Source organism: Neovison vison, chromosome 10 (assembly GCF_020171115.1).
Source record: "Neovison vison isolate M4711 chromosome 10, ASM_NN_V1, whole genome shotgun sequence".
NCBI classification, from domain to species: Eukaryota; Metazoa; Chordata; class Mammalia; order Carnivora; family Mustelidae; genus Neogale; species Neogale vison.
Window position 1 is genome coordinate 15,545,072 of NC_058100.1, and position 14,761 is coordinate 15,559,832.

At 36.4% G+C, this 14,761-nt stretch overlaps 1 protein-coding gene across 1 annotated transcript in view; it reads left to right on the plus strand.

Moving 5' to 3' along the window:
* Positions 1 to 14,761, plus strand: part of USH2A (usherin) — a 689,941-nt gene that overhangs the window by 488,098 nt on the left and 187,082 nt on the right. Inside the window, exon 47 of the mRNA XM_044266844.1 lies at positions 12,604 to 12,802. Coding sequence (XP_044122779.1) covers positions 12,604 to 12,802 — 199 coding nt within the window. The remainder of the gene's footprint in view (positions 1 to 12,603; positions 12,803 to 14,761) is intronic.

Sequence of the window (14,761 nt, forward strand, 5' to 3'; positions counted from 1 at the left end):
AGGATCTCCATTTGTTGCTGAGAAATAGCCATAGTTTGAAAATGAGTCTCTTTTCAATTCAAGTTATAATAATAGTAATAAAAAGATTTAACATGAAGTTTCCCAAGCCAAAAGTGAAATGACAATTGTTCTTCTCGCCACATCAATCTGAGGCTAGAGAAAGAAATCTGAGTACTCCCACATCATTCTTTTCACCCACCCAAATGTATCACCCTTCACCATTACACATACGCCCACACCTCCCACATATACAGGCTGACCAAAATAATTAATCTATTCTAAGAGATTTCAATTCTGAAGGATTCCACTGCAACATATTGAAGTTTACATCTTTTTAAAAATCAGTTTAAAAATATCTCTACTAGAACTGAAGATTAAAATAGTTAGAAAACCCCAAGTAATTGGATGTTTGGCTGTTCAGGACAAAGATCATATCTTGTCTCTTTCAATACATCTTTTATCCAACACTCTATAGATACTCATCTAATTTCAGATGTGCTAATTAATTGATAATCCCATCAGATTTTCCCCATCTATCCACAGAATTGCCTACTCTACAGAGGCAAAATAATCAAACGAAAAAGCTACCAGCAGATACATTTGTGGCTATAATAATATAAGAAGAAAAAGTAATACAAAAAATGTATAAGGCATGGTTTTAAATTTTCAAAGTTTCAGTCCACTGATTGGAGATATGGCCCTAAGGAAATGTTTACAGAATAATGTGAAAAACACCATAATATATGTTTATAATATGCAGGAAAAACATAAAGAGAAAAACACCAAACTCTACCAGGATTACCAGTGAAGGCATCATGAAAGATGCAACATTTGAGTCCAGTCAAAGAACTAAAGGAAGAATTATAGTTAGGTGGGTGGATGTTGTCAAATATCTTGTCTGTTAACATCCTCATGACTCAAGCCCAGGTGAATGGCATAAAGAATATGTCTTAAATTGCATATCCAGCTGTAGGTAAAAATCTGTAAGCTTTATTAGAAATTTAAAAATGCTCATCTGTGTCTGTGTTTCCAGAATACCTTTTTCCTTTAAAAAGATGCCTGCAGGGCATCTGGGTGGCTCACTTGGTTAAGCATCTGCCTTTGGCTCAAGTGATCCCAGAGTTCTGGAATCGAGTCCTACAAGCCTGCTGCTCCCTCTGCCTCTCTCTCTCTGTCATGAACAAATGAGTAAAATATCTTTAAAAGAAAGATTCCTACAGATACTAGCAGAGGAAAGGTATTTTTTTAGTTGTGTTTCAAATTTACTCTCAAGTATACTAAGCTGATGGCAAAAACATTAAAAAGGGTGTTTTGCAACAAGAATAAGGAAAACAACAGAGCAGACAACAGAAGAGAGATTTTAACACAGTTTTGGAAGCAATATTTGGCAAGGAGAAACAAATGACTTAGTAGAGTGGAGAACGTTTACAACCAAAGTGTTGGTTGGCAGAAGGAGATAATGATGGAAAACAAACTAATTTGCCCTGCAGAGAACCTCAGTGTCTAAGCACTTTCAAACTTTAAAGATAGTAAAGAAGAGAAAGATGGGTTAAGGTTCAAAGCTGGAATCATAGGATTAGTAAAAGTCTGAAAAAACTAGTTGGAACCTATAATTAGTCAGTATTCTCCTGAGAAACAGAACTCAAAACTAAAGACCCAAGAAAACAGGTGGTATAGTCTCTCAAAGGTTTAGGATCAGGGAAACAAATGGTGTAGGTTCCAGTCCAAAGCTGAGAACAGGAGAAGACTGATGTCTTAGCTCAAGTAGTCAGGTAAAGAAAGGGAATTTCCCCTTCTTCAACTTTTCTGTTCTATTTGGATTCTCAGCTGATTGGGTAATGCCCACCTACAAGGGCTAGGCAATCTGCTTAACCAAGTCCACCATTTCACATGCTAATCTCCTAGGAAACAGCCTCACAGATGTAACCAGAAGTAATATTTAGCCAAATATCTGAGCACCTTGTGGCTCAGTCAAGTTGATGCATAAAATTAATCATCAAAAAATTCAAGGTTCCTCACCTCCATATTATGCATGCATATGTCTACTTCTGACATATTCCACTCCCAGGAGATCAGAAGAGGATTCTCAGGAGAAATAAACAGGTTCATAGGAATTAAGGCTACCTAGGATCAGTGGAAAGCTGGGGTGAAAGGCAAAGCTAAAACTCATGATCAAGTAGAAGACTACAGTTGGACTGATGAAAGCCTTTGTTACATTCCCTGGCATTGATCTCAAAAACATTGTGAGAAGAATATTGAAATCTCCAAATATAATTATGGCTTATCTATTTCTTTTTTAGATCTATCCGTTTTTTGCCCCATGTGTTTTCATGCTTTATTATTAGGTACATACTTGTTCAGGATTGCTATGTCTTGGTAAATTGATTCTTTCATCATGGTGTAATATCCTTTTTCTTTCTTGATAATTTTCTCATTATCAATCATAATTTGTTTGATATTCAGATAACCACTTAGCTTTCTTTTGATTTGTGTAATTTTTGAGTGATGGATTTTGGATTGTTTCCTAGACATTTTAAATATTAGGTTGTGATAATTTGAGTCCTGTTAAAAATTTGAGGGATGAAATTTTGGTTTGCTTCATTTAGCAGGTAATCATATGGTTAACTTCAGACTGCAAATTCTGTCTTGCTTTGTATGCCCATTGGTTCCAATGTCAGTGCATTTTTCAAAAGTTTTGCTATGCTGCTTCATGTCTGCTCCATGCATGCACTTTTCAGTGGCTAATCTGGTATTTGTTTGAGGGATTATGTAATGGTTCAGGTCTCTAAAGTCTTTGCTGTGATGCTCAGATTTCGTATAGGAAGCAACCATGCATGCATAGTTTGGAGTTGAGTCGGGACTTGTGTTGGTGCATACACAGAATTAGAAGATCACCTTGCTTTCTCTTCTGTGAGATTTCTTCCAAAATGTCTAGGTTTTCCAGATTTTCCTTGTACTTCCTCTGTGGGATTGGTTAAAAAGACATGGTTTCTTTTGGAATTTTGGCTTTCCAAGTTACCTTACATTTTATGCAAATGAGACTGTTTTGGGTGTGATAAGATGAGAGAAAATAGAAGGAAAAAGAGGGTTATTCTCCCCCACACCATTTTTTTTTTTTTTTTTTTTTTGACCACAGGAGCTTCTTGTCCTGGTTTCTCTGGTCAGAAAGAGATTTTTTCTTGGGATTTTAGATTCTTGTTTGACCAGGACTGCTATAGTGCAGCTCCTTGACTAGAGTCATCCTCAGAGCAGAGTCCAGAGGAAAAAAGGAAAAAACAAAACAGGGATTTCACTCACACTCTCTGGGTTATAAGGTCTTTTTGTACTCTGGCCAGAAAGAGGGTTTCTCACATAGATTTTTCTTTCCCAGTTCACAGTTCTACACTGGGACTGCTCTTGGGTTAAACTGGGGAAATAAAAGAGAAGAAACTATGACAAATTCAATCTTTCATCTTTTTTCCCCAAGTTTTGGCTCCCCTCCTGATCTGTCTCTATTGTTAAACCTTTCAGAATCCTCGGGTGGTTGTTTCCTGTTCTGCATACTTTTTAGTGTTGATCAGAGAGAGAGGTGGTAACAGGTCTACTCCATATTGGCCAGCCACAGAAAGTCCCTCTCAACCACATATGTATTTTTTAAATTCTAATCCCTTTGGCAAACTTATTTCCCTTTTTTTTAAAAAAAAAAAGATTTTATTTATTTATTTATTTGACAGAGAGAGATCACAAGTAGGCAGAGAGGCAGGCAGAGAGAGAGAGGGGGAAGCAGGCTCCCTGCTGAGCAGAGAGACCAATGTGGGGCTCCATCCCAGGACCCTGGGATCATGACCTTAGCCGAAGGCAAAGGCTTTAACCCACTGAGCCACCCAGGCACCCCCTTATTTCCTTAAAAAAAAAAAAAATTTTTTTTTTGCTTATTTATTTTTAAGGGAGGGGCCAGGGGCAGAGGGAGAGAGAATCTCAGCAGACTCACCACTGAGCAGAAGCTCAGTCTCCAGAACCCTGCAATCGTGACCTGAGCTGCAACCAAGAGTCAGACATTTAATTGACTGAGCCATCCAGCCATTCCAACTTTATTTCCTTTTTGTTGTTTTTCTCTTTCTTTCTACCTTCCTTGCTTCCATTTTTTTTTTTTTAAAGAAAAAACTTGATAGAAATCATTCACAACCAAATATTGGCAAGGAAAATCTTTCCTTTCTAAAAATGATTCATCATAGAAGAGCAACAATTTCCAAAGGCAACTCTAATGAGCAGCCACAGACTGCCAAGCCATTAATCAAAATTATACCAACACCAAAGCAGTTAGCCTCCTATGTGCATGTTATTATTTGTGTAATTTTATTATACTTCTGGCAATGTATACTTGTTAGTTATGTTTTTATTTTGGTTCAAAAAAATCTCTTTTGTATTAGCAATGGGCAAAATCAAATGAGAAGTTTTCCAGAAAAATGTCAGCAGACTGAGTTAACTTCTATAGCACTTAGAACAACTTGGTTTCTAATAAGACGCATATTTCTTGGATTCTTTGTTTATTTTTGGTAGGGCATAGTTGTCAGTAACATTTAAGTTTCATATATTTTAATAACATATACAGATAGTGTTTCAGCCTGTTTGATTATATCCATGGACTGCATCAAGTGATCTTTGTAGTTGTCTTAACTTATGCCTTATAATGTCTGCATCACAAGCACTTACTTAGACTTGCTTTTCCTATAACATATAAACCAAAGACACTATAGCAAGCAATGTTGAAGGATCACGCAAGCACTTCTAGTTCTTTACACTGTTCCTCCAGAAATAAACTCTGCTTCTACATCACATTTTCCATACTTGTCATATTATCATCAGCTGCTTCTATATCCCAAAAGAATACTAACTAGTGATCGATAGCCCAGACATGTCTGGCCATGGCCTACACGTGCCCTGGGTAGTTCATTTATTTGCCTTGGTGGATTTGCTAGAGTGGAATTTAATCAATAGTTAATTCATTAATTCTGGTCCTTGAGAATGTGGCGTCTATGCCGGATGAAGATAGCTGGCTGTCTTCGGTTTGGGCTAAAATATGATAAACAGGGGAGCTGACGGCTTCACCTAGTGCTGGGCTGCCTGTCAAGTTTACTTATTTATTCTCTATACCTGGATAAGCTTAAAAAAAAAAGTAAAAGAATATAAACAAGAAAGAGATTTTATTAGTTACTGCTAGTATTCCAAAGTGCATGATTTCCAGGGATGAGGGTCAAAGGAAAGCAGAGAGAGAACACAGATAGTCTTTCATTGTTTTTAATTGGAACCATGGCAGTGTTTTCAGCTCCACATCAGTTCAGGGCTGTTTTATTGATGAGGAGTCTGTGGTATAATGTCTTTGTAGCATTCGCAAATAATTGTTTAAAAATTTGCCTGAAGCTACTGAATGATATAAATTATATTTTTACATACGGACTTTTCAGAAGCCTTTATGATAGCAGCACAGGCTGTGTGTCTTTAAATGAAGGTTAAACCACTATCATCATTTATAAATCCTCTTATATTTTCAAATTACTTAGTTTAGGGTTCAAAATAGCAAAAGAGGTTATAGCTTGTAGAAAAAGATTTTCCTCTTTCAGCTCACCAAATTTGAGGTGAAATTTTGAGGCCTCTTTTTTTTGTTGTTAGAGTATGACTTTTTTTTTGTTTTCCCTTTCTGATTTTTTTTCAGTGACTGAAGTAAAGTTTTATATCTTGTGTGAAAAACTTAATCTTTTTTTAATAGAATGTTGGGTTGTAGATGTAATATGTCAAATCAGTCTTCTTCTTCACCCATATTTTATACTTCCTCTCTCACCAATACGGACAACTGGAGACACATTTTAATTTGACCTGGAACTTTCTGTTAGAGTCTGTCTTTCTTTCTTTCTTTCTTTTTATCTTTCTTTTTTCATAGGCTGTATGTCCAACATGTGTTCAGACTCACAACCCTAGCATCAGGAGTGGCATATTCTACTGACTGAGCCAGCCAGGTATCCCTCTGTTAGGGTCTTTAAAGGATCCCTCTTGAAAGGGCTCATTTGAGGTACATTTACTACCGTTGTACAGATACAATCCAATATTATAATTCAGCAGTTATTATCTTAATGGCCAGTGAGTTCTGATAACAGACACACTGTTTGACTAAAAGCCCTTACAGAATAGCGAGCTTACTCTTAAGTCTCTGCCATCAGTACCCCTGCCATTTCCTCAGCAACCTCTCTTTCCCAAACTCTTTTAACATCCGCAGAAGCTGCTTAGTCCCTGAGGTAGACCGTGTGGATTTCAGCCAAATCCATCTCTTCCTCATCCACTTTGGCCTTTAAGGACTACACTGTCCCCTGCACTCTGAATACCCATTCATTTCTTTTATTGGGTCCATTCCAAATCCATTTATTCATTATGGGTGTCCTGAATAGAAAGGCTCTCCCTCCTAATCAGATAATTTAAACATCACAGTTTTGTTATTCCGATGTCTCAAAGGTCTCTGGCCCTGTTTTCTCCCCACACTCTAGTCTCATGTATGCAGTTGTCCACTGATTTTCTGTAGTGCTCTCCATCCATCGCTTCCACTGCCTCAAACCTCAGCAGCTCATTCTCACCTAACTCATTATCTTTCCCAACAGCCATTTTCACAAATGCACCACCACCTGCATACTATTACAGACATAGATCTTTGAATTTTTTTAATCTCCTGAGTTGACTAAATAGCAATTTTAGTACGTTTCCTTTTGACGCATCATCTTAATGGAGACCTCATCTCCGTTTCCACCAACACCACCCTGGCTCATGTTTTCATCGTTTAAGATTATGTAACCCATTAATTCATTGAGATACAGAGAGGTAAAATCTTTGCTCTTTGCCCACTACTTGCTGTCTTAAACATAATCCTTTGGTTGTCCTCTCTTCAAGTCTTGAATGCCTCTCAGAAACATCTTATGGCTTTTGTATTATTTTTAGTTATGAGTCTTACTTTGGTAATTAAGATTCATGATCCAGTGTTACAAAGTCTTTTCTGTCTTCAGCAACATATTAAGCTCATGTCTGGTTCAAAGATTCTACCATGTTACAGGCTGAGCTTGATCACACCTTGCCCATTTCCTGCTCTTTGCTTTTTCTTTCCTGTCCCCTTTAGTCTAGTGTGTCAATGTTATTATTTCACTGACAACACTGAGTGACCATCAAAGGCCTCCATGTGTCAGGTGACACTTTTCTGGACAATTGCATTTCCCTTGAGAGGTCCTGAGAGGATCTCCACATATCCAAGTTCCCGGACATGAGGGTTGCTCTCTGTAACTGATCTGTTGTGGTGCCAACAGAGTAGCACATCCCAAGGACTCTTCTTGCTGGAGTCTCCTCTTCCTAGAAGGCTGCCATCATGAGCAGTATACCTTTAAGCTGGCTCAAGCCTAGGTGAGTTTCAAGATTGCATGGTTGAAAAGAACCTCACTGATCTGTGCTATGTGGCACTCTTCATTTTATCTTTCCACTGCAGCTGCTCTGGGTAATACCTAGCCACAGGATTCTCATATCTTTCTCTAAAGGAAAGCACCTTTTCTTTGCTTATATAGACTGTCAAGCTCCATGTCAAGCTGTTCCTGAACTCCTTACTATTCTCCTGGGCCAACAACAGATTAGATTTAGACATTTCTCTGTCTCAATAAGTACAACCATGAGAAACAAGTGCTTCCCATTTCTCTGCTTCCGGGTTCTCTAAGTGACGTGTTCGGAATGCCTTCTTCAGCTTCCTGTATGTTAGCAGAATTTAAGGGGTGGATTTGATGTCACTCTTCACTGAGTAAATAACGCCTCTTTTGCTCCTTGCCTCAAAAACCTCCGATGACTTTCCAACACACTCAAAAACAAATCCAGTTATTTCTGTGTTGTACACCATCAGCAAACCCCCATTCCAGCCTCTCAACACCCACATGATCTCATTTTCCAACATTCTGTCTCTTGCTCAGTCCAGTCCAGTCCTGTTAGATTTACTGACTCTTCAACAAGCCAAGCACACTGTTGTCTCTGTGCCTTTACACTTCCTGCTCCCTCTGCCCAGAAACTCCTCTGGGCTTGCTTCTTCCCTTCTTTGAAATTTCTGCCTGGAAGAACCAGGCCTTCTCAGACCACCCACCTGACATATGATATAATTATGTGTTTCTTTACTGTCTTTCTTAACCAAGGAAAATTTAAGTTTTGTATAAAAGGAAGATTTCATCTGTCTTATTCACTGAAGAATATAGAACAGTGCCCAGCATATAGGAAGCATTTAATAAATATTCACTAAATATTTAGTGAGAGTTTCTAAAACTCTCTTAGAATTCTGTTTATTTTTGGTTATTCTGGGTGATGGGCCAATGTTAAAGAGCAGTTTTATCTTCAGAAATCAATAGACTCCTGCTGTTCCCTTTAGAGGTGAAATACTTCCCACTTGTAAGTGGAGGAACTCATTATCTGTCATCCTGTTTGGGGCTGTAGTTCAAAATCCCATACAGGAGGGAAATCCCATTCAACATTCTTTTGTCCTTGAGTTACTAATGTAGCTCACTGACATTTCTGTCTCTAACCTGTCAGGTCACTAATTCTAATGCGGCTTTATCTTCTGGTAGTGACAACACTGCACAGTCATACCACTTTGCTATCAAACGCCACATGATATCTGAGGGACTCCATAAACTTTTTTCTTTTATTCAACTGTCTCTCCTTTATTGCCAGATGTAGCTTATTCATTTTGCAAGTTGGTCACATCACTCTTCCATACACATGTAGGATGATTCCCACCCTTGACTTTTACTTATGTTGATTTTCCTGCCATTTCCTTCTCATCCTCATTCCTGAATTCAAGTCCACAGGCATTTGTCCCATGAGATCCTCATTGTTTAGTCTAGAAACGGTGATCTTTGCTTATGTGTGTTTTATATTAACTATTACCCAAGGACTCATATTTCGTCTTTTGATTTTTTAGCTATTACAAGTTATGTTAAATATTCTCATAGATAATTAAATATGTAATGACTTGATTTGAGAGATGAGAGTTAATATTTTCATCATACAACATTTATTTAATCCTGTATTAAAAGTTACCTGATCATTTGTGATAGCCATAATCTGGAAGAATTTAAGTGTTACATAAATAACTGACAAAAATAACCAAGTTAAATAAAGGGGAAAAAAGTCTTTGTAAACATGATCAGGTAATCCAGATCCATAATCTAGACTGATATCTCAAAGTATATGAAGATTTTTTTTCTTTGGTTCAAACAAGAACATTTTGACAAAATGGTAATAAAATATTAGAATAAAATATTAAAGATACCAGGGGAACCCTAATTCTTCATTAAAAAAAGTCTGTCTGACATGTAACATGTTAATATTCATCTGTATAAGGGTGGGTGATAAATGATTTTTTCCATACTCCTTTCTATCCTCAATGTTATTTTGTACTTCCCAAATTAAGAATTGAAAGTGGTGATTATTGTGGTGGTGGCCACTGTAGTATATAGTAGTAATAGAAGTAGAATAGTAGATCTACTAACAACGTGATGTAATTAAAAAAAAAACAAAACTCCAACTAAAATGTCTGAACAGTATCAATGAATCCATGTATCAAAATATGTGTAGATATAATGGTTTTCATCCAAAACTTTATTAAGGTAGCTTAATTTTAGTCCCTAGTGTTCTGGAGTTAATTATACTCCAATCATGACTTTATGAACAAATCTACCCAAAAAATCCATTCAAGGACTTACAGTTGGTTGATTTTTCTGCATGAGCATACAGCCTTTACTAATCTATACCAAAAAGCTTCAGTTTGTTTCCCTGATATTTAACGTTCATGCCTATGGTATGAGAGTGTTTCTTCTATTTTACTCTTAAACATTAAAGGAATGAAACCATCAATCCAGATAATAGTGGTGCATATTTCTCAGAGATGTCTTTCATTTCAAATCAGCAACCAAAGGTTTTTCTGTGTCATTTTTCCGTTTCATTTCAAATCAGCAACCAAAGGTTGTTCATGTCATTTTCCTTGGTTCTAATGAGAGGTGTAGTATAGGTGTTAAACTTGTTACTCTTCTTTGATCATATATCTTCTTGTATCTGATTCATATCCTCAAAAGCAAAACTGTTCCTGTTATCACTAAAAATATAAGTAGTCTGACTCCACACTTATTTTCTGCTAGAAGAAGAAGTTACAATGATGTGGTATTCTACATGGTGTTTTCTAGACTTTACTAATTCACTGGCTTTTGTAGAAAAGTCAGACCCTTGAATGTCACTTAAATGTAGTCTTTCCTGTGGTTGATTATGCAGTGAATACAAAAGAGGTATCTGGAAAATGTGGAATTAATTTTGAAAGTTGGATAAAGACCTTAGAATAATAATGGTGACTATACAAGTCACCTATGAAACTGTTCTCTTGTAGGTGACATTAATTTCCTATCTACAGAGTCTTATTAGTGAATGTGTTATGTTTGTACCCCCAAGAAAATGAAATAATGATTTTCTTTTTTTTTTTTTTTTGAGCAGTCTATTAAAATGTCAAGGTTTATCTTGACTGCTGCTTTTTAATGTAAATGTTTGGGCTTAATTGAATTCCTAATATGTGATGTCACTTGGAATTCTGATAGGGTCCAGTAATTTTGCCTGTAAAGATATATTTCTTCTTAAAATGAAAGGTATAAGAAAAATACCACTTAACACAATGGCAGAAAAGTGGTCACGTAAGTTATTGTAAGATTTTTATTGTAAGAACTTTAAAGTATAGCTTATATAAGCTTATGTGTGCTTGCTCTCTTCCAAATTACCTACTGGAATGTTTTCTATGTAAAAGTGCCTGATAACTGTTTGTAATTGGTTAATTGTTATAGTTGGAAATTTTAGAATTATAAAAATAGAATTCATCTTGAATGTCAAAGTTCTACCCTTTTTTTGAAAATAATGAGAATAAAAGTAATTATTATTTTACATTTCCATGTAAAATAGGAAGGCTTCCTTTGCCAGGCTAAATAAATTTCAAGAATATGTCATATCCAAATCTCTGGAACTTTATTAAAATTTTTAACTATTCTGCTTATAGAGCTTATTTTAAAAATGCTAAAGATAGTATGGTGAGTCATCTAGGCTGTATCATTCTGGCAAGTAGTCCTAACTGCAAAATGAAAGTTCTATGACATTAACATGAGAGCAAATCATCTTATTCAGGGTTGATTCCTAGTGGACAGCTTAATGTTATGATTTCATTTATTTCAACAAAATAAATATTAATAGATCATTGAGTCTGCAATTAAGTTTTAGGTGAATACTATGCCCTTATTGTATACCAACCTCCCCCCAAAATAGTATACTCAGATTTAGAATGATTGTTGCTCTACTTTTAAAAATCAAGCATCCCATAGAATACAATGATGTAAACATATTTGTTATGGGAATTTCCAATTCCTATATTTCTTGCCACAAAACATGTCCAACTATGATATTTAAAGAATTATTAGAGGGGCTCCTGGGTGGCTCAGTAGGTTAAGGTTCTGCCCTCAGTTCGGGTCATGATCTCAGGGGCCTGCGATCCAGCCCCATGTAGGTCTTCCTGCTCACTGAGCAGCTGCTTCTCCCTTTCACTCTCCTCTCCCCACCGCCCCATGCTCATGTGCTCTTTCTGTCTCAAATAAATAAATAAATAATCTTTTAAAAAATTATTAGAGAAACAAATCTGTTTATATTAGTCAAATATCAATATATGTCTAAGCAAAGTATATTTGGAAGGATATTACATTTAGTTTATCATGATATAATTTATAAATAATACATTTATCGATTTTTTTTCACCAGTTGGTAAGTTTATCCACGGATAATAAAATTTTGTCAATTTGCACATTTATATTGGCTACAAGTAAAAAGACACCCAACAACAGCAGCTTAAGTAAATAGTTCCAGAGATTGTAAATGGTGGCTGGTGTTGGTTCACCTGTACCAAATATCATGGTGCCTCTCTTGGAGATTCTTATGATCTTTCTCAAGTGGCTGCAGGTTGATTGCTGAAGTTGCAGACATCATGTTTAACAGACAGGGAAAAGGGGCAGGTGATGGCTGTATCAAGAAAGCTGAAATTGCCTAGGAACCTTCAGAGACCCCCACTGTGGTTTTCTAGCTACATATCTATGAACAGCTATGTGTGAGCTGGGAAAGGAAGGCAAAGGAGATGGTGATTTTAAGTATAGATGAGGTCTGCAACATATTCTAATTTCTACCTTATTTACCACCTTTTCATATTACCTGTGTCTTATTTTTCCTTGTCCAACCAACTTTTCCTGTTGGTTTTCCTGATTAACCAAAACAGTGGTACTCTCCTGTCTCTGTAGTTCAGAGTGGGAGATCACTGGACTCTTGTCATATGTTATCCTCCCAAAAGCTTCCATGGTTTTCATTGATTCTCTTACCATACTGTATGGTAGTTGTATACATTCTTTTGCTGCAGCTTCTTAATTAAGAAGTTGTTGACAAAATGGACCTTTTGACCAGTCTGGGAGATTAACTGGAAGTACGTGAGGCTGAGAGCAGGGATGTTAAATGTGATCTTTTCCGAGGTATTGATTATTCTATCCATTGCAGATCCCTTCAAGTTGATTGGATGTCTCCAGGGAAGCCAAATGGTATCATTCTCGGATATGATGTCTTACGTAAAACATGGCTTTCATGCCCTAAAACCCAGAAGTTAAGAAAGGACCACAGGGGTGAGCTCTGCAAGGCAGTGAAGTGTCAAAAACCTAAAACCATCTGTGGACATAGGTGCTATTCTCCTGAAGCTAAGGTATATCTTTTCATATGAGTCAGTGAAATATGTTTTTCTCACTAAACACTCCTGGTGAAATCACTTGCTTCCTAAACCATGATTTGTCATAATCAATTTTTCCACTAGTCTATCAGGAAGACCCCAAGGAAAAGAAAGGATGCTTATAAAAACCCTTCCTCCTCATGAACATCTTAGCCTTCTCATTTTTTATCATCTTCACAGGAAATATTAGTTTATTGAAATGGCAACGAACTCCCGAATTTGTATTTGATTGAATGACTTGAATTTTCCTTGCAACAAATCCATTCAGCTACAACTGGCTGTTAGTTTCCATGACACTGATGAGTAACTGTGAGCAGGACCTTCCATGGTTTGGCAGAAATATTTTAAAATTATGGCCATTTGCAGATTAATGTTCATATTAGTTGCAGTTTAGGAATCAGATCAATAACACAGCCAGACAGGAGTTTGCAAATGGCTTTTATTGACAAATGATGCAGAGAATCCTTACTTTGAAGGTAGGATTTCACCTAATGAAATAATGTTCCTATTTGTCAACAACAACATCACACATTTAATGTACTAAAGCTGTTACTAAATTCAAAAGATTCACTGCAAAAAGACACAGTAATTAAGGAAGTGAGTTGTTGAAGCAATATGGATCAAAATACAAATTATTACAGCTGACACTGGCCAAGCAGTGGCTATCATCTAAGAAATGTTTTAAATCTAGCAGTTACTATCTATACTGTTTTGTTTTTTTTGTTTTTTTTTTTTTTTTTGGTACATAGTCTCCTGAATTGCCATTATGCCTAAGTTTTGCATTAGTTTAGGCCATTAAATGTACACTATGTGATGAACATACCTCCATAAAATAAAATTAAATTCAGGATTTTTGAAGGGAAAAATGCTGGAATAAATTTTCCCATTAAAAAAATGTTCTCTGGGAGAAAGAACAAAATCTTCAATGCATTAAGCAAAGGCTTATTTTTCTTTTTAAGGATTAAGGACATACACAGGTATTGACAGTTAAAGAGAATAAAGGAAGTCAATTAAAATCTCAAGAGAAAGCAATTGTTTGTAAATTTCTGTTTAGAGTTAACTATGAATATATATTTCTTGGGTGAGAAGTTGGAAAGAGACAGAAAAGAGACTAAGAATTTTTAGGCTAAATCACCACAATATCAGGAGGACTAGAAATACATATGCAAAACTTACCATGTATTCAAACCCCAGTGATCATCAGACCTGGAAGGCTTATTAAAACACGGATTGCAGGTCCCACCCTCAGGAACTCAAATTTGGTAAATCTTGGGTGGAGTGTGAAAATTTTGCATTTCTAACATGTCCCCAGGTGAATCCTTTGCATCTGTTTCAGGAACTGTATTTTGAGAATCACTACATTATAGACTTGCTTTAGGAAAACTATACAACAAGGAAAAGGCTATTCAGATATTAGGTACACACTTATCAACTCAAGTTAGTGAAATTTCCGTTTATGTTTTCTGAGACAGCTAACTTGAAACTTGAATTAGAAATTAAGAAATAATTCTGTTTACGTGGAGACCTCCCGGGAGAAATAATTGCTTGAGCATATCACTTTGGGGACCCACCAATGATCTGAACCAAAAGGCACTAGAAAAAATTCACACAAGTTTCATGTGGCTAAAGCAGCCTGAGAATGGCAGTGGGAAGATGGGATGAGCCGGTTCTAATGCGCCCACACTAAATACACGTTCCAGTGATGATCCCACAGGAAAATGATAAGGACTAGAGAAGCTTACTGAAGAAAAAGGCTAGATGGACTTCAGTGTCTAGAAATTCTCTTCATGAGAACTGGACTTGAACAAATCCTTTAAGACCACATGACAAAGAGCAAGCTTTTAGGTCACTGTCATAAAACAAGAAGAAGGTGAGCATTGTTTTCCCCTGAAAGCAAAAATGACCAGCATCCTTAAATCCCCAAATAAACACATG